We start from the raw sequence: 19161 nt of genomic DNA, 5'->3' as shown, positions 1-19161 counted from the left end.
GTTAGGATGATCTTCTCTGTTCAGTGGAGAAAAGAAAGACTTGGAAGTATCTGCATGCTTTGTATTTCTGCTTACTTGCTAGTTTACTAAAACAAAGAGTGAATTATGTTATGTTCTTCTGCAGGCTGTATGGGCTGGCTGGGGCCATGCCTCCGAGAACCCTAAACTACCAGAACTTCTCCACAAAAATGGGATTGCTTTCATGGGTGAGGATATGTACTTCTGACCAGAAGCGTCATCTCCATATCTGAATATAGGATAAGGTTTTGGACATGCTGTGTTTAAAACTAAAAATTGACTTAATGTAATAAAAGTTATGGTCTGAACATAGCCTTTAGCTTGGGAGACAGTTGTATCATGTTCTGACTTCTAGCAGATCTGCAATGACTTAAAGCCATCACTGCAGAAATACTCTGAGCCTTTGAAGAAGAGTGAATTTAAAAGCTGCGTTTTGATTCCAGTTTGAATCTGTTACCAATCATTAGCTACAGTCCCACACAAGCCAAATTTCTAGTGAAATCAGGGCACTGAATTATTATTCCAATAGCACGTGATGTGCACACCTAGTACCAGCTACTAGCACCTGCCATCTCTTTGAGAGCAGGCCTAGCTTGAAGAGAAACACATGGGCAGGTAGTGGTGCTTGCAGGTTGGGTGTTCCAAGACTTACTTAACATGATGGGCACTTAACAAGCTATTGTGATACGGCTGTGGTGGCATTGCTATGGTTACAATTACCTTTTTCTTAGTCAAAGGTACTCTAGTCTGTTTGCCTTTAGATTCCTGGCTGATAGAGTTAATGCTCTTGGTTTCAGTTCAGAAATGTTGGTTTATACCAGTTGGGATGTGGCATGCATCAGTCCTGCTAACAGCTGTTGTATATCGCTCTTACATGGAACCCAGATCAGAACTGTGGGCATTTCCCTAGTGTTTGATAACTCCTGTGTCTCTTTCATATGTTGTTTTTGGTCTTTACAGGTCCTCCAAGCCAAGCAATGTGGGCTTTAGGAGATAAAATTGCTTCATCAATAGTGGCTCAGACTGCTGGCATCCCAACTCTTCCTTGGAGTGGCAGTGGTAAGAAGGAATTTACCTGTGTATAAAGTTTATTCTGATCTTTTCTTCAACACACTTAATCTTTAATAAGTATCTGTGCACAAAAAGGTCTATTGGATGTGTTCCATCTGTTTAGGGATTCAAATTTGTGCCATCCAAGGCTTTTAGGCATAGTCACTATGTCATAAAGAAATACGTCAGGCAAAATTTACATGTTCCTTAATGTGTTGTTAGTCTAACAGTACTGCTGTAGTATCTGGTGTTTCTGCAATCTGTACTTTTTTAGCATATAGCTTGTAATTCTTGAGCACACAGCCAACACTCTGCTTCCATGGAAGCTCTATGCAGTTTCAAAGATGATAAATAACAACCTGTTTCTCAGAATTGCGCAACATAAGTGAAGGAGGATATAACTGTGGTTGGCTTCCCAGATGAAAATCTTGGCTCCCCAGAAAACAGTAATCATCTGTTTATGTTCTGCATACTCTTTTTTGTAAACACTTCCAGATTGGTTCCATGAGGAACTATGACTGCTATTTGTTTCACCAATGTCTAATGTATGAATTCTCACTGAGCCTTGCAGCAGAATGAGCTAGAAGATCATGCTTATATTTCAGGTCTTCGAGTAGACTGGCAAGAAAATGATCTTCAGAAACGTATCCTGAATGTTCCTCAGGAGCTATATGAAAAAGGCTATGTGAAAGATGCAGACGATGGACTGCGGGTAGGTGGCTAGTATTTTGGAGTTATTTGAAGTCCTGCTGCATGCACACCTGGCAAGAGCCTAGAGCTTCAAGAAGCTATAGTTCTCTGTAGTCACAAAATCACAGCCATGGCAGCAAATGTTCCCCATTTTTCCAACTACAGGAACCCTCCTGAACTGGAATATTTGGTTTCCGTCTCATTCATGTGTAGCTTGCTAAATAGAGTCAGAAGATGTGGAGGCTTGGACACAAATCGTAGGGAAATAATGATCTTTTCAACTTGCTACCGCTAACTTTTTGTACTTACCCATGTTTTCCCGTCTTGATCAGGCTGCTGAAGAGGTTGGCTACCCTGTCATGATCAAGGCCTCTGAAGGAGGAGGAGGAAAAGGAATTAGGAAAGTTAACAATGCAGATGACTTCCCCAACCTTTTTAGACAGGTAATTAGTTCCATTGATTTGTACTATCTCATTCTAGATGTTCACCTTGGAGAAGAAAAGGCTCCGGGGAGACCTTACAGCAGCCTTCCAATACCTAAAGGGGGCCTACAGAAAAGCTGGGGAGGGACTCTTTGTCAGGGAGTATAGTGATAGGCCAAGGGGAAATGGCTTTAAACTGAAAGAGGGGAGGTTTAGATTAGATATAAGGAGGAAATTCTTCACTGTGAGGGTGCTGAGGCACTGGCACAGGCTGCACAGAGAAGTTGTGGGTGCCCCATCCCTGGAAGTTTTCAAGGCCAGGCTGGATGGGGCTTTGGGCAACCTGGTCTAGTGGGAGGTGTCCCTGCCCAAGGCAGGGGGGTTGGAATTAGATGATCTCTATGGTCCTTTCCAACCCAAACCATTCTGTGATTCTATGATTCTCTGTTCAGGTTTGGTGGCTCTAAGAGCACTCTATTGGAAATGTTGAAGAACTAAAAAAGACACTACTACGTATCAGAGCCTGTTCAGCTGTTTTGAACCATGAGTTCATGCATTCTTTCTTCTCTGTGTTGGTAGGATTTCAATATATCTGCATAACCAGAACAGTTGTCAAATACCCAGCATTCTGGTAGATGCTGAATAAATCCAAATAATGGAGAGTATTTGCAGTGTAAATGTAAAATGCTGAGGGGCACAAACCTTCTTTAGCTTAGGGATTATTTAGGAAAGTTGAGATGATGGAAACAGCACTCCAATTACATACAAGCAAACACGAGGTATTTTCAGCCATAAATGGCCCAGGGGAAATATTATGGATACTTGTTGCTTCAAAAATGGGCTTGGGTTGATCGTGATTAAGACAGTTGTTTACAAAAAATGATTTGTCCATTTATATGCTGTCTCTGCTATAGGTTCAAGCTGAAGTCCCAGGCTCTCCAATCTTCGTAATGAGGCTAGCCAAGCAGTCCCGCCACTTGGAGGTGCAGATCCTGGCAGATCAGTATGGCAATGCCATCTCTCTCTTTGGTCGGGACTGCTCTGTGCAGCGCAGGCACCAGAAGATTATTGAAGAAGCACCTGCTTCTATTGCGACTTCGGTGGTATTTGAGCACATGGAGCAGGTGAGAGAGGCTCTGAAAATTCTCTTTCCTTATGAGACTCCAGAAACAGCCAGGATTTTTTTTTTTACATTGCCAGTAACTTTACGTTGTTGAATCTTTTAATTTTACATTGTTGAATCTTTTAAAAGAGCAGTTTAGGGTTATGTGTCTTAAACTGCTTTATGTGGACAACCACTGACATTTCCAAGCATGAGTCCACCATGTGCTAGCAAAAAGTTTTAGAGCTCTGTTGAAAACTGCTTTCACCTCAAAAATGGGAAGGAAGTGTATTTTAAATGCGTATTGTCACATTAAAAACAAACTGCAGGAATTGGATGAATTTTCTAATGCTGACTGTTACAAATACGCCCTTCAAATTCTGCCCTTTGTAAACAGTGTAAATGAAATAGCCTGGAAACCAAAACTCCTGTGCCATGTGCTTTCCTTTGAGCAGTTCTTGGGCTGGGTGCAAGCTTTTGGATGTTTTAGGATGCCACCAAAAAGTCTGAAGTGGATGGGGTGGCTGAACAGAACAAACACTCTTCTTTCCTGTGTCCTAGTGTGCAGTGAAGCTTGCCAAAATGGTGGGCTATGTGAGCGCGGGCACTGTGGAATACCTCTACAGCCAGGATGGCAGTTTTTACTTTCTGGAGTTGAATCCCCGTCTGCAAGTGGAGCACCCCTGCACGGAGATGGTAGCTGATGTTAATCTGCCGGCAGCACAGCTCCAGGTGAGTCAGGACCCAGGTCCCAAGCTTCTGGAGGCTTTCAGAGGTACCGGAATTGTGGTATGGTGAAGAGGCCTGACCACGAAAAACCTGTTCTGCTGAAGCCCTAGTAAAATTAGAGGGGCGGACTCCTGTTGAGTCACTGCCAGGTTTCTGTGTTAAAACTGGATCACACGCTAATGTTATGCAGATGACTAGATCTTGGTACTGATAGAGGAGAGAATGTTAGGAAAATGTTAGAGAGCGTGACCAAATATGGCCTATATCCTCAAGTGCAGGTAGGTGTTACTTGTATCCCCCACTCTTCCTTCCCAACAAAACCACCCAACAATTAATAGACCTGTTTGGGTACTTTACCAGCTTGGGATTTACCTTCTGTGGCTGGAGCAAAACTTCTGTGTTTCAAAATATTCTTCCCCTTCTGTTAGGACTGTTCAACTAAGTTATGGTTCTACCATTTGGTTCTTTTGGATTTGGAAAGCAAAGAGAGTTTATTTTCTAGTTGTTCTGGACTGCTTAGGGAGACCTTCAGTTAAAAGGAGTGTGAAGCAGCAGAGGAATAAAATGTAAAGGTAGGAAAACCAATTTAAGGAAAGGTTGTGTGTAAAAGGCCTGTCTCAACAGGCTTTAGACATGAGTAGTTCTTAAAGCTCTAAAATTATTTTGTCAAATGAGTTGGCTTCTGAGGTTAAGAGAGCAATCAACTGCTGTGCCAGTTTTGAGCAGTGCATCAGCCACCCCACTGTCTCCAAGGGAGAACAGTATTCCCAGAATTTCTAATGACAAAAGAGAGGGAAAAAAGAACAGACAACTGGAATTTTCATCTTTCAGCAAGTTCAGCAGTTGTTTGGAGTTCAGGAAAGTGACTTTGATCTTTTTAATTTTGATTAGCAGTTCCTGACTTCCAGGGCAATTGTTTCCACTTCCCCAAGCCCCTCACTCATAGCAGATGGTTCCTCTTCCTAGCTGAGGCGCCTGCTCTTTGGTCCTTCTACAACATAGGTTTTGTGCCTAATAATTGGGTACTCAAGTAGATGTGACAAGACAAGTAGACAGCAACCAAGAATTTGTCTTGATTTATTGCTTTTTCAAGGGGAGGTCATCACAATGAGAGACAGTTATGGTTTATATGAACCCGTAGGCTTTTTGTTGTTCTGATCCCCCCAAAATAACGAAGGAATTCTTCACAGATGCTGTAGAAAACATTTGTTGCACACGCCATGCTGCCATGCTGTCTCCCTCTTCTCAGTCCCAGTCTTTTCCATTAGTGGATAAATGCCACAGTCCTCTTCCCTTCCTTCTGTTTCTCTGTCTTACAGCACATTAGGGACTCTAGGTGTATTTTTCCTTTCATTTTCTCATCTCTCCCATTCTTACCCTCTTGTCGTCTTTCCCCTTTTCTTTCCCCTCCCTGATGTTCATGTTTTGAAGTTTATTGGACAGATGGTGGAGGAAACAAATAGTTGAACTGGAATGTCTTCTAGGCTGTTCTTGGCTAAGAGCTAGTTGCAGGAGTGTTGGAAACTGGTAGCTCTGCTAACCTAACTTTTACTTTCACCTTTATTATTTTGAATTCCTGCCTTTCCTGAAATTGCAAGATGTGTCTGTACAATGGAGAGGCCAAGGTAGAGGCCATCAAATTGAGTCTAGTGCTCTGCACGCTCTGTGACAGACAATCCCTCTTCAGTGTCGTCAAAGCAGAGAGCTCACAGGAACCAGGTTGTATCAGTCTCCTTGAAAAAAAGGAGACTGGCTGTTGCATGGGAGACGCAGCTACTTGGACTTGCATGATGCAGTTTGTCAGCCATCGCTGTGCTTCATGCAGCTGTGGCTGGATTCACTGTGCTGACTTGGCCCAAATCTCATGAACGTGAAGTTCTCTTCTTGCTAAGCCTTTGGAGCCATTTGCTTTGGGTTTGGAAAGAAGTAACTCTCTCAGCTCTGTCACCCAAGGCACTGGCAAAAGATGTTACCCTTCAAGGATGAGCAGCTTGTTTTGAATGCCTGCAGGCATGAAAGGGTATGTGATCTGGTAGGAACTGGAAAGCTTGAACAGACGTACGTTTCCAGACCATAAGTGCTTTGGCATAAAGCTAGCTCCCTCTGCTTGGCAGACACATCATGACTTCTCTTATGCTATGGATCTCCCATCCAATTGCTAGCAGTCAAGACCATCATCATTTTATTTCAGCAAGCAGGAGGAGCAGGATCATCTTCATTTTGTCAGGAGGCCGCTTGGTTTTGGCCTGAGTGTTCTCTCGGCAGGTAATTCCAGTAGCCCTCTGTATGTATTTGCCAGGCATTGAGAGTTTTGTAGCTGATCAGATGCTTTCCTCATTGTTTGGGCACTGTTCTTGCATATTGCTGATGCTAGATGCAGTTTCATAGAGGGGGGCATTGGTGCAGTAACCAGTTTAGTCTTTTCTTTTATCTGTTGGTGTCTGGCTAATAGACAGCTAAGAGAAATGGTTAAAGTAAAGCTCAGCCTTTTTGAACTGTAGCTGAAAAAAACAAAAAAACGCAACCAAAACCAACCAAAAAAACAACAACAAAAACAAAAAAAACAGGTAATGACTACTGGGACTTTAGTCCGTAATGCTGCGGTCAGCAGCCAGTTCTGCGGGTTACCCTCTCTGCAGTTCATGGTTGTGAAATTCCACAAAGGTCTCATACAACCAGTTAGGGGCCATCTGTCTCACTGGCACCTTGGTATATTTTTAACAGGCCTAATGTATGCCCATCCTCAGCTGACCTAGCACTGGCCAGCCTTCTTTGGAGCCCTTTAATCAGTCAATGGAAAATACTGTCTGAAAGGCTTAAGGTGGATATTACACTCAGTCCAGCTGTCCTGAGAACTAGGAATGTTCCAAGATGTGTCCATGGAGAAGGCTCACATAAGAAAATAGGCATGTGTATTTGCCGTACTGGAACTGCGGCGTTAGCTTCTGCAGAGAATTTGTGGAATTAGTTCTTCAAGGAAGAATGACCCTGTGAGTAAAGCAACTTGCTTAGTGGTGGTAAATACTGTTTCTCCCCCTTAGATTGCCATGGGGATTCCGCTCCACAGGATCAAGGATATCCGAGTGATGTATGGTGTTTCTCCGTGGGGAGATGGAGCTATTGATTTTGAGAATTCAGCTCATGTTCCCTGTCCACGTGGCCATGTTATTGCTGCACGTATCACCAGTGAGAATCCTGATGAGGTGAGTGTTTTAAATTCTGTAGTTCCTAATTACACTCTGATAACCCCAAGCTTTACAGCTAGGTTCAGTCCTGCTGCTGTTCCTGGAAGGTTTGGCAGCATCTTAAAAAGATTCTTCCCTTATCTTCCTTAGCTGATAGCTCTGTAGGCTGTGGTTAGACACTAGAAGAACATGAATGGGCTGACACAGGTGTGTTGTACAGTATGTTTACCTTTGTCTCCTCATCTTCCTGGGATATAATAGATTGTAGCTATGCCTTAGCACTATGACTTCTTTCTGTTGTGACTTTATTGTCCCCAAACATGCTGTCATTATTAGCTGCTAAAGTGTTGTTGACCTCACAAAAGCTAAGGTCTTCAGTTTTCCATAGTTTCTGAATTGCAACAGTTCCTGCATTTCTGTATTCTCGAGAACCATGCTGTCCTTTGGAACTCTTTACAGATTCAGCCTGAACTTAGCTATGTGTGTATCCTGTTGCAGTGCAAAGAGATGCTCTTTAGAACTCTGATTACCCCCCGAATTCTGGATTATTTACTTTTTCTTTAGGGTGTATAGCAATGTCTGTCTGTCTTTACAGGGATTTAAGCCTAGTTCTGGTACAGTCCAGGAACTGAATTTCCGCAGCAATAAGAACGTCTGGGGCTATTTCAGTGTTGCTGCTGCAGGAGGGCTTCATGAGTTTGCTGATTCTCAGTTTGGTCACTGCTTCTCTTGGGGCGAGAATCGTGAAGAAGCCATCTCGTAAGTAAAAAAATAGCTTGTTTTGGTCCTTTTAAATCCAAAGCGCCATGGATAAAACTAGACTTCTTTATTTTAGGAGTTTTAAGAGAAGTTTCCCTCTCTTAACTTGCTTTCCATGTCATGGTCAGGCTTTTCATCCCATCTTGCTTTGCAATTCCACTGTGTTGCACCTACGTTTCTAGACTTTTTGGTTACTTCTCTTTATTTTTTTCCTTTCTGCTTCATTCCTGCCTTGCATGCCTGCTGCTGGGGTAAGATACAGCTACCATTCTGTTGAAGTCCTTCTTTGAAAGCATTCAGGTGGAAGGCTTCTAATTTGAACAACATTGATAACTTACTATGCGTTGTAAACCACTGTGCGTCCTCGTGATGTGGAACATAAAAGCCCTGTCATAAGACAGGACCGTCTGACCTGTCATCCCAAGCCATTTTTCATCCAGAGTCTTTCCACTGTTTCATTCTGGGTGGGATGGTGACAGCGTCTGTCATTATGTGTATACTTCTTGTGTGTAATGGGTACTTGGATGATGATGACAGCAGGAGCTCCTGATCTCATAGCTGGTGCTGGCTGAGCTTTTCTGGTTCACACCAGCAGCAGATTGAAAAAAATCAATATTCTTTAATTCCCCAGCATGCCACATAGGATCTTGCTCCAGTGCACGTGTTCTTCTGCTATTCTTTTCTGACCAGTTTTTCCAGGCAACTCACGGGGAACTATCTAGAGTTACCAGCTTGCGCATTACTGTTAATATGGGATGGATAATGGGTATTATTTTCTATTTCAGAAACATGGTGGTGGCTTTGAAGGAGCTGTCCATCCGAGGGGATTTCCGAACCACTGTTGAGTACTTGATTAAACTGTTGGAAACAGAAAGCTTCCAGCAGAACCGCATTGACACTGGCTGGTTGGATCGGCTTATTGCTGAGAAAGTACAGGTGCGGATGTTTGTTTTACATGACTACAAACTGGAGAGAGGGAGAGGAAGAGGAGAAGGTGGAGCAGAGAGAGTGAGAAACAGAGAGTAGGAAAGCTTGGTGGATGATGGTTGCAAGAAGATAAGGATTTAGGAGTACTTAATTTCCACTCCTAAATCCTTAATTTTCCACTTTACAAATTAACATTTTCACCAGGCTTGATTCTTCTTCAGGTCACTGTTTTGCCCGGGGAAAGTGGTTTTAGAGTTGACCATAAAAGCATCTTAGTATATGTGAGAAATAAGGCTAGTATTTTGGCTTTTAGGCTAAAGGATATGTAACTGTTTTATGTACTTTCTTTCTAGGCTGAAAGGCCTGATACCATGCTAGGAGTGGTATGTGGAGCTCTTCATGTGGCTGATGTGAGCTTACGGAACAGTGTCTCAAACTTCCTGCACTCTCTAGAAAGGTAAGCTGCAGGCTGATTGGGTAGACAGCTGACAAGCAGATTGTAATTATTTTTGACTTGCAAGTTTTGTTCAAGTACAGCACAAGCAAGAAATGCACAGAGCTTGTTATCTGCTCTCTGTTCTCTGGTAGCTGTTTGTCTACCAGCCTAAGAAAACCGGCACATATCTATGCATCTCCCCAGATATCCCCTGCTGTTTGAACAGATTGGTTTGATTTCTAGCTGTTTTGGCAGAAGCTTCAAGAAATGGTGCAGAAATGTGGAGTTCTTTTTCCCTTTGTGCTGCCACACCAACATTTTAGGGAGTCTTGAATCACCATATACTATCCTCCTGTTTTGACAATTGATTTAATTTTCCAGATTTGACATAATTTTCAAAATTGAATGTTTCCCACTAGTACTTAGAAAATCCTGTCTGTTCCTGCTGGCTTTAAAGTACAACAGGCACTGTAGGGAACCTAGTCATAACGCTCCGTCAGGCTAAACCTGGTATGATCCAGGCAAGTCCATTTTTAATAGTACCTCCCTTCAGTGTCCTGTTGGTGACTCCATACTGCAAACAGGGGGAAGAGCTGCTTTATCCCAGTGCTAAGTCATGCTATAAGTTCTGGAACTTGGACTGTGATGCTTCTTCGATGACTCAAAGGCAAAAGCTGGTGAATGGAAAGGAAAGTTGAGGTGATTTGTATAGGTAGGGAGAGATGGACTGGCTTTATCAAATGGTTGTGTACCTCTCGTAAGAAGAGATGGTTTAAGAGCCTAATTCTTGCATACGTCTTTGAATTTCCTTGGGCCCCTGATAGCCGTTTGATGGCTTCTGGAAAGCATGTTTTGTTTTGTGCTGCTTCTTCAAGGGGCCAAGTTCTGCCTGCTCATACTCTGCTAAACACCGTGGATGTGGAACTCATCTATGAAGGACGGAAGTATGTGCTGAAGGTAAGTTGCACAGTGTGAAGAACCATCCTCTTGCCACCATTACTTGGAAATGTGTGTGTGCTGCTCTGGCTTAATCTTTGTAATACATGCCATGTCTCTTGCATGTAATACTTCTTCTTGTGGATCTGCAGGTGACCCGACAGTCTCCCAACTCCTACGTGGTCATCATGAACAGCTCCTGTGTAGAAGTCGATGTGCACCGGCTGAGCGATGGAGGACTGCTCCTGTCCTATGATGGCAGCAGCTATACTACTTACATGAAGGAAGAAGTGGACAGGTAGCAACCTGTAAAATTTATTGTCTAACATTTCCATACAAGTCAAGATTAGGTGTACTCCTAACCTTATGCTTCCCAGTGATCACCTGGGAATGGAAGAGCTTACTGGATGTATTATTATCGATGAGTTTGCAGGGAGAAGTTGTTTTCATCTAAAGAGCATATCCGGGATACTTTTACAAGGAAGGCCTGAGCGTGTACTGATGTGGTGTATATTCTCCTGCTGGCTCTTTAAAAGTGCCCTTTTTGGATTATATCTGGTCACCTGGGAGAGGAACTTAGTACGCTGACCAACCAGTTGATTTGTAGGTTGCTTAGGTGAGCTAGCGCTTAGATCCCCATTTCCCTTAGACGTAGTTTTTGATTGACTTGTGATTTCTGTGAAAGTGTGAGAAGTTGTTCTCTCCATGACCCTAAGCTGGGTAATTTGAAAGATACTGAAGGAGACCCTGGTCCTCACAGAGGAAGATTTTGTTATTTCTTGTGGGATGCTGAATGCTTTAGTTTCTGAGATGAAACACGTGGAGGTGGTGAAAACCAGAACGTCAGTAAATCTCCACCTTCTGGATTTGGAACCACTTTGCCCCCTCTGCTGGTTTTATTTTCTATGGCAAATGTAGCAAATCTGCTCAGGAGTTCAGAGAGAGTTTGGATAACTTTCTGGGTTGGCAAATGCTATAAAGATTCAACCTTAGTTTAATGCATGGGTACATCCTGCTCTTTTCAGCTTTGCTCCATGTACAAGAGGATTTTGCATGGGGTTTGTTGAATGTGTTGTGTGTTAGGTATGGCAAGTGCAATCTCCACTAATACCAGTTTTTGTTTATATGAATTCCTGAACTTCATTGGTTCTGGTTCTAACAGTGAGTGATACCCACGGGTAGAGAAGAAGCATGTGTGCAGTGTTGCTAAGGGGGCTGCAGTGAGGTGGGTACCAGTCTCTCTTCTCAGGTGACAAGTGATAGGACACGAGGCAACGGCCTCAAGTTGTGCCAGGGGAGGTTTTTAGATTGGATATCAGAAAGAATTTCTTCACAGAAGGGGTGTTAGGCATTGGAGTGAGCTGCCCAGATGTTGGCATCCCTAGAAGTACTTCAGAGACGTGTGGATGAGGCACTTAGGGACATGGGTTGGCAGAGGACGTGGAGTGTTAGGTGGATGGTTGGACTTCATGGCCTTGAAGGACTTTTCCAACCTAAATGATTCAATGATTCTGTTTTTCCTGTTATTTCCTAGGTATCGCATCACTATAGGTAACAAGACCTGTGTGTTTGAAAAGGAAAACGATCCCTCCATCCTGCGCTCGCCTTCAGCCGGGAAGCTTATTCAGTATGTGGTGGAGGATGGCGGACACGTGTTTGCAGGCCAATGCTTTGCAGAAATCGAGGTAAAAGTCTCAAAGGACTGAGTAGGCTGCAGCTGCTGAATCTGTCCATGCAAAAGCTGAGGAGGAAATAAATTGAATGTTCTGGAACTGGGAATTGAGAATGAGGAATAATTCTGAGTATTTCCTCTCCAAATTTTATCTGTGTTTTAACTTGGACTAATGCAGGAATCAGCAAACAGAACGGTGTGGTGGGGAAGAAATTAACGGCTGCAATTTGAGCATTAATGACTGCATCAAGCGATAAGCAAAATTTCTCAGCCATGAGAGTTATTATCATGGTTATTGTCTTGCTGTGATATCAAAGGAGAGTGGGATCCATGTGTTCCATGTCTTCTAACTATGGTGAAGAAGGCTTTCTGTTTGTAGGTCCCTGCTTAGCACTTACAAAGACTCAGAAGCAGAGGTATATGCTAGGATTAAGTAACAAATTAAGACTTCTCTGATTACCTGATTATTTATCAGGTTGATCAGACAAGTTAAGCTGAAAATAAATATCACTCCTCCCTTCTCCCTTGGAAGTTACTTAAGCTTAGAGAGGAGGAGGACTAACAATTTCTGTGGCATAGTGAGGAAAGCTTGAGAGGTTGTGTAGGAGTCCATGGTCGAGACAGATTTGAGGGAGGGAAGGGTGTGTTGCGAGAGGGGCAATTAAAGCGGTTGCAGAGATTGTGTAGGAGAAAACTATCAAGCCATAGATCTAGATATTTTATGTAAACTCTTTTACACTGCAACTGAGCGACGGCTAAGAAGGCACCACCTGCTTAATTCCTGTATTCCCAGTTGTGGTATGTGCTACAGCAGTGGTAAAACTAGACTGCCCTCCCCCAAACCCAACTCTTCTGCTCCAAAGGCGAGAGCTTCCTTGGCTGAACTGAGAGCATCTCTGTTTGTGAACAGAAGGCTGAGACCTGTGACCTCTAGAAAGTAATCCTAATTCCCTCTGCTAAAAGTAAGTGTGTTGCTGTAGCTTTTGACAGTGGCTCTCCCATTTCTAAGAGTACAGCAGCTGCAGTAGTAGATTATATCTGCAGCTATCTGTGTTGAATGTGGGACCTACTTGAGTATCCATCGGTCCAAACAGCTTCCTGCTGCACTAATTTGTGGCTACTAATTTGTAGTAATTTGTTCTACCATTCACTTAAATTCCTGGAGTTTCATTCACCATATGTGTACTTTCAAGCCTTTGAGAAAACCTGAATACAAAAGGTGGTCATGCAGGTTTGTTAGGTCTGTGGTAAGATACTGGCTGCTAGCTCACAAAACTAGAGCCATCTGGGGAGAAGGAAAGCTGAGTGTGTAACCTGTTTCCTTGCTACAGGTGATGAAAATGGTGATGACACTAACAGTAGGAGAATCGGGCTGCATCCATTATGTCAAACGCCCTGGGGCAGTGTTGGATCCAGGCTGTGTGATTGCCAAGCTCCAACTGGATGATCCCAGCAGGGTTCAGCAGGTGAGAAGTTGCAGGACGCACAGATGTTTGCCGTGTTTTTAATAGGGGAGTGATGCTGAGAGTGCTGCAAGATGGTCCGATGAGCTGAACCAATTTCAGATTTGTGCATTGTACTGGAATTGTCACTGTAACATTTGTTACATGAGGACTAGGACTCAGATTACTGTCTCGTCCTCTGATTTAGGCTAAGCTTTTGTACTGTTCTTGTTGTGCTCTTATCTCAGTGCTATTGGGGATACATGGCTGTTGATGATATTGGTGGTTGGCCAGATCTTTCTATCTGCTTTATTCCTCTGCACACTTATTCTTTTTATCTTGGGCTCTTCTTTGTGACTCTCTTCTGGAGGACAGGAATAGATATCCCAGCTCCGAGGGTGTCAGACCCTGTGAGAGCAATGGTAGTAAATCTGGATCTTTATTGAAGTGAAAGGCAAACAAATGTATTCATTTAGGACTGGTAGGCTGGGATGTAGCTGATGGTGGTGGAAAAAAATCTGTCATTCTTTTAGCAGTAGCTAGTTGAAAATTCTGGGAGGTTATCGTGCAGGGGGTAGAAGGTGATTGTCAGCATAAACAGTTGTCCTTTCTTCTGCTTTCTGTTGAAATTTTTGTCATCCTTGATATAAACAGTGATATCAACTGTAGCATATTTGGGAGAGAGGTTGGAAGCTTGTTTTGTGGGTGAATACAACAATACACAACGTAGGACTGTTGGTGATCCAGCTCATAACTTCTGTCTCTCTCACCCAAGAGCATTTTCGACTTTGGGAATTCTTCCAAATTAAATCTGAGCCTTCAGCTGAGGATAACTGGAGGTTGCCACCATGGCCAATGCCATTTTGGAGGGTTAGTGACACTGTGGTGCTTGCTTGTGTTTCCAGGCTGAACTGCACACGGGTACCTTGCCACAGATCCAGAGCACAGCACTTCGAGGCGAGAAACTCCATCGCATCTTCCATTATGTCCTAGATAACCTGGTCAATGTGATGAACGGATACTGCCTGCCAGAGCCCTACTTCAGCAGCAAGGTATTGTTTGCTTCTTGTTTCTGAGAGCAAGTACTCTTCCTGTTCAAGGTAAGGCTGGACAATTTGTGCATCACAGCCAAGAGACCAAGAGTCAGGGCAGTACTACCTTGCTAGTGCCTGCTGGCTTCTGTTTTCTTTCTCGGGTTTCCCGATAGCCAGTCTCACCAGGGGTAAGGTGGGATACTCCCATCTGTGGCACCTAAAACAGAGCAAAAGATAGGAGCTGAACTTGAGCTTTACTGCTTGTGTCTGCAGCCCTGTCGGTGTGAGCTGCCTGCACAGCCGGCTGTGGTAGAAGTCCTGGAGGGAGGAGGAATGAAGGTGAATGAATCTGAGCACGGTTCTGGTGGAAGGTGGCACAGAAGCTTTGTTACCTACCGCAGTTCTCCCTTTTAGTCCCTGTACTAGCTGTGTGGTGCAGTAGTACTGACGAAGACCTCACTGAACAGCCTTTCCTTTTCTCCCTTCTTGCTGCTTATTTTTTTCCTTATGTTTGTCTTTACACTGACTTGTCTCTAGGTGAAGGGCTGGGTTGAGCGACTAATGAAGACCCTGAGAGATCCATCTTTGCCTCTGCTGGAACTTCAGGACATCATGACCAGTGTTTCTGGACGGATCCCACCCAATGTGGAGAAGTCCATCAAGAAGGAGATGGCCCAGTATGCCAGCAACATCACATCAGTCCTTTGCCAGTTTCCCAGCCAACAGGTGATCAACCACACTTATATAGAGGAAGAAAAAATGTTTTTTGTTGGGGCAAAGAGAGGTATAAAATTCCTGTAAATTAGCTGGAGGTTATATGGACCTGAAAGGTACTTTTGAATCTAGGATCTTCACGATGAAAGATACTTACTGGATCACTTAAGCTTAAAGGTTTGCCTTCTTTACCTGTGCTGAGGTTTGTGTGTTCTCTGCTCAGTGTAGCTTTAGTCAGGCTAGATTGGGAATTGGAAGCAGTTTAATCGTATCAGTGGCCTTGTGGGCATTTATTTACTTGCTTTTTGGCTGGTATGTATGCTACAGTGCAATTTCTAATGTCAACATAACCTTAAAAAAGAATGGTTGCGACTAAGGAAAGCCTAATCAGGTAATGAGATGTTGGAAGATGATTTCCTTAGTGTATGACGTTGTGCATCAATTTTTCCGTCACTGTCAGGCCATTAACTTCCTTAGTAGTTTAAGGCTTTGGCCTTTGCTGAAGTCTGCTGGAGCTCTGGTCTGGTTTATCTGGATGGCCTCAGTTTCTGCCCTAGTTGCTCAGCCAGATCTTCCCATCCAGGACTGGAACTGTCATGAGACTTCCCTCTTTCAGATTGCCAATATCCTGGATAGCCATGCAGCCACTTTGAACCGCAAATCAGAGCGTGAGGTCTTCTTCATGAACACGCAGAGCATTGTGCAGCTTGTACAAAGGTGAGCTGTTTTCACAGAAGCATTAAGGTTGGAAAAGACCTCCAAGATCATCTAGTCCAACCGTCCCCCTGCCACCAATATTACCCACTAAACCATGTCCCTAAGTACGACATCCAAGCTTTCCTTAAAACACCCCCTGGGACAGTGACTCCACCACCTCCCTGGGCAACCAGTTCCAATTCCCAGCCACTTTCTGAGAAGAAATTTCTCCTAATTTCCAACCTGAAAAACAGTGAGGGGACCGTGTGTGTGTGGCTTCTGGCTGCCTGTGTGAAGCAACACTCTGGTTGCAGAGGTTGTCCGGTGTTTTTCAGGACCAGGTGTGCTTCTTTCCACATGCAAGCAGACTTATTCTGCCATCCGTGTTGAGCATTACTCACTTGCTGTTTCGGAAACAGGGCAGTGACAGTCTCACTTGGTGCTAGGTTTGACCTGTTTGCTTCTGCAGGTACCGGAGTGGTATTCGGGGTCACATGAAGGCTGTGGTGATGGACCTGCTCCGGCAGTATCTGAAGGTGGAGACTCAGTTTCAGCATGGTGAGTCGCTGCGCACATCAAGCACTTGATTCCTGAAAGACATTTTTTTTTCTTTTTTTGTAGAGACGCTTATGTCCAGTTTGAGCTTTCCTAGTGCTCATAATGCTTATCTATCATCAGTTTGAACCGGCAAATGACAAACTCCACCCCAAAGTTGTCTGTTCTACTCGTTTCCACTGTTGCCAAGTCCATCATCTTTTACATCCTGTGCCACCTTACCCGTAGTTTAGGTGCCATAATATGACTCTGGCTTCTTTTCAGACTAGGATGGCTCCTTTTCCCTTTAAATCTTCAAAAGAACAGTTTCCATATGAGTTTATAATCCTCTAAGTGAGGACTTCCATATGATCTGGAGTAAAGAGACAGATTGACTGAATTATAGGTTGTAGTTACTGAGCTTGCTAAGGCTCAGCCAGTCTGTGAGCTTGTTCTAGAGCAGAGATAAAGTGGTTCTCCTTTGATTTCTCTGACTCTGTCAGTAGTGGCCTCCAGCTAGAGACCTCCACACATTGGGTGTTCCACATGCAGAAGCTTCATATTAGAAGCTGGATTTTTATTTTCTGATTTCTGAGCATCTGCAGAAAAATTAGAATCAGAAAAACTGTTTAAATTCACCATACTGTTTAGTTCTATCTTGCTCCTTGTTAAATTCTGAAGTAAGAAAATAAAGTGCAGTAAAAAAAATAAGTCTCTGAGGTATTTGCACCTGCTGTAAAATACCATGAAGTTTTTCAGTGTTCAAAAGAATAAGCCTCAAACCAACTTGACACCAAGAACTGAAATAAATACATTGCACTACTGTATCCAGGCACAAGATGGCAATGAAGGACTAGCTAATTTCGAGGCTCAAGTTCTTACAGGTAGTTCAGATTCTGCTCTACTTTTCTTTTGTCCTGCCCCTATTCCTGCAGTAATGGTGCTGAAGAGTCCTTTGCACTTCAGTTTGCTGGTGGTAGAGGGTGGTGCAAGTCTTTTTTCTATTATTTCATTCTGGTTGAAATTTGAATGAAAGAGACTGGGCTCATCATTCCCCACTTTGTATTGCTCACAAGGTATTTGGTATTTCAACTATTTTAATAAGAGAAATTCAACTGCTTTAATTAAAATTCGCAGTTGAGGGGTGTGGGTATGGGGAGGAATGCTTCCATCCCACAACTGATTGTATGGATCATGCAAAGTAGATTCTCAAAAAATATATGTAAAAAAAAAATAGACACATCTAGTCACATATATTCCATGACACAGAGGTTTGGAGGCTGGCAAAAACGTGCACTTCTGATTGCAGGTCACTATGACAAGTGTGTCTTTGCCCTTCGGGAAGAGAATAAAAGCGACATGAATGCTGTATTGAACTACATCTTCTCACATGCTCAGGTCACCAAGAAGAACCTGCTTGTTACAATGCTCATTGTAAGTTGTCTGATCTAGAAATTTGCTTCTCCTTGTAGCTGTGTGTTTGATGCTTTGAAAGGTACAGAATTGACAGCTCTCGTTCTTATGGATGCTAACCTCCTGGCTACAGAAGCAGTGGCAGTAATATGGAATTCCTTCATGCTTTCTTCTTAGTGAATGGCATCAGCCAGCCTGTATTGGTGTCCTTGAGTGGTTTCACATGTTCTTCCTTGATGAGCCATGGTTTGGTCTCACGGGCTTGCAGTTGCTGTCTTAGTTTCTTCCTCGCTGTAGGCTCAGAAAGTCTCACTGCAGGTCCGCAGCGATGCTTTCTGACCGGCTGTGTGGTGGAATCAGGCTAGGGCTCGATGTCTCAGCACAAAGCTGGTCACTCTGGATCAGGTCTCTGACCCTAGGAATGGTGTGTAGCTGTCCAGGGGGCTTGCAAAGATTGGGGAATCTCTTGCATATGGATTCCACCCTAGAAACACATACAAATCCTTATGCTGGGACCTGTCATCATCTTCCCGTGTTCTTCTGTCTTGATACTGGCTTGTGAAAATCTCAGCTCTTATTAACCTCAGCTGCTCTCTAATGGGTAACATTCCCCCAGCAAATTGCATTCTCAGGAAAAATAAATAAAAACCCAGAAATTGAGTCCTGCCTCTCTTTTTCTTTTCCCTAAAAAGCCTCAGAAAATCTTCATTCTGCATAAGGCTTTGAAGCAGAGTGAATTCTCACATTCCTCAAGGCAGGATGAATTTGGCTACAACATGATTTTCAACACAGGCTGGAGTTAGGTGTACAGCTTGTTAAGGGGCTAATTACAGTAGAACCCCCCCCCCCTTCTGACTTTGTCCCTCCCCCTCTTTTTTCCTTTTCTAAAAAAATATAACGTGGTCTGTTACGGCCAAAAGTATTTCCAAAGTAGCCATCCACAAAATAACTCTCAAAAGCAGAAAAAGGCTCATAATTGTCCTGGGCAGAGGCTGGGTTTCTTAAATTCTAATTTGTAGGATATAAGGACCCTGGAATTCTTTCTTTCTGGCTCTTGTTTTTTCCTTCTTTTTTTTTCTTTCTCTTTTTGGTGTGTGGTGTGATTGTAAGTAACGCTTGCCTTAAGAATCTCATTATTTGAACACGGAGCCATATTTCCTCTGAGAATTCTGGAGTAGCTTTGAGCCGGGGCTGTTCATTTCTCAAGTAATCATGCTGGCGTGATGGAGAGAGAAAATGGCAGCTGTTCGCAGCTCAGGCCTTCAATTTTCTTCAGAGTCCAGTCACTCAAGTGTGTAATTACACGGGGGTGCCGGGGAGGCGTTAAGGCCTTGTCAAAGAGCTGGTTTGAGGCTTTGCTCACTGCCTTTGCCAATCAGTGCAGGCAAAAGCCAGTGTAGCA

General features: G+C 43.5%; 1 protein-coding gene across 14 annotated transcripts in view; it reads left to right on the top strand.

Annotated features, from left to right (window-relative positions):
• The window catches only part of ACACA (acetyl-CoA carboxylase alpha), a 131256-nt gene that overhangs the window by 28925 nt on the left and 83170 nt on the right, over nt 1–19161 (top strand). For all 14 annotated transcript variants that reach the window (XM_035561176.2, XM_035561171.2, XM_035561178.2 and 11 more), the window contains 19 exons: nt 125–206; nt 979–1077; nt 1674–1780; nt 2091–2201; nt 3095–3304; nt 3844–4014; nt 7053–7214; nt 7792–7955; nt 8741–8891; nt 9236–9339; nt 10194–10275; nt 10407–10552; nt 11789–11939; nt 13258–13392; nt 14274–14420; nt 14940–15128; nt 15733–15833; nt 16282–16370; nt 17656–17780. In XM_035561176.2, the coding sequence (XP_035417069.1) occupies nt 125–206; nt 979–1077; nt 1674–1780; nt 2091–2201; nt 3095–3304; nt 3844–4014; nt 7053–7214; nt 7792–7955; nt 8741–8891; nt 9236–9339; nt 10194–10275; nt 10407–10552; nt 11789–11939; nt 13258–13392; nt 14274–14420; nt 14940–15128; nt 15733–15833; nt 16282–16370; nt 17656–17780 (2526 nt within the window). The remainder of the gene's footprint in view (nt 1–124; nt 207–978; nt 1078–1673; nt 1781–2090; nt 2202–3094; nt 3305–3843; nt 4015–7052; nt 7215–7791; nt 7956–8740; nt 8892–9235; nt 9340–10193; nt 10276–10406; nt 10553–11788; nt 11940–13257; nt 13393–14273; nt 14421–14939; nt 15129–15732; nt 15834–16281; nt 16371–17655; nt 17781–19161) is intronic.

Source organism: Cygnus atratus, chromosome 20 (genome assembly GCF_013377495.2).
Source record: "Cygnus atratus isolate AKBS03 ecotype Queensland, Australia chromosome 20, CAtr_DNAZoo_HiC_assembly, whole genome shotgun sequence".
Lineage (NCBI taxonomy): Eukaryota > Metazoa > Chordata > Aves > Anseriformes > Anatidae > Cygnus > Cygnus atratus.
Note: the sequence above shows the minus strand (reverse complement) of the source record. Positions and strands in the feature narration are given on the sequence as shown.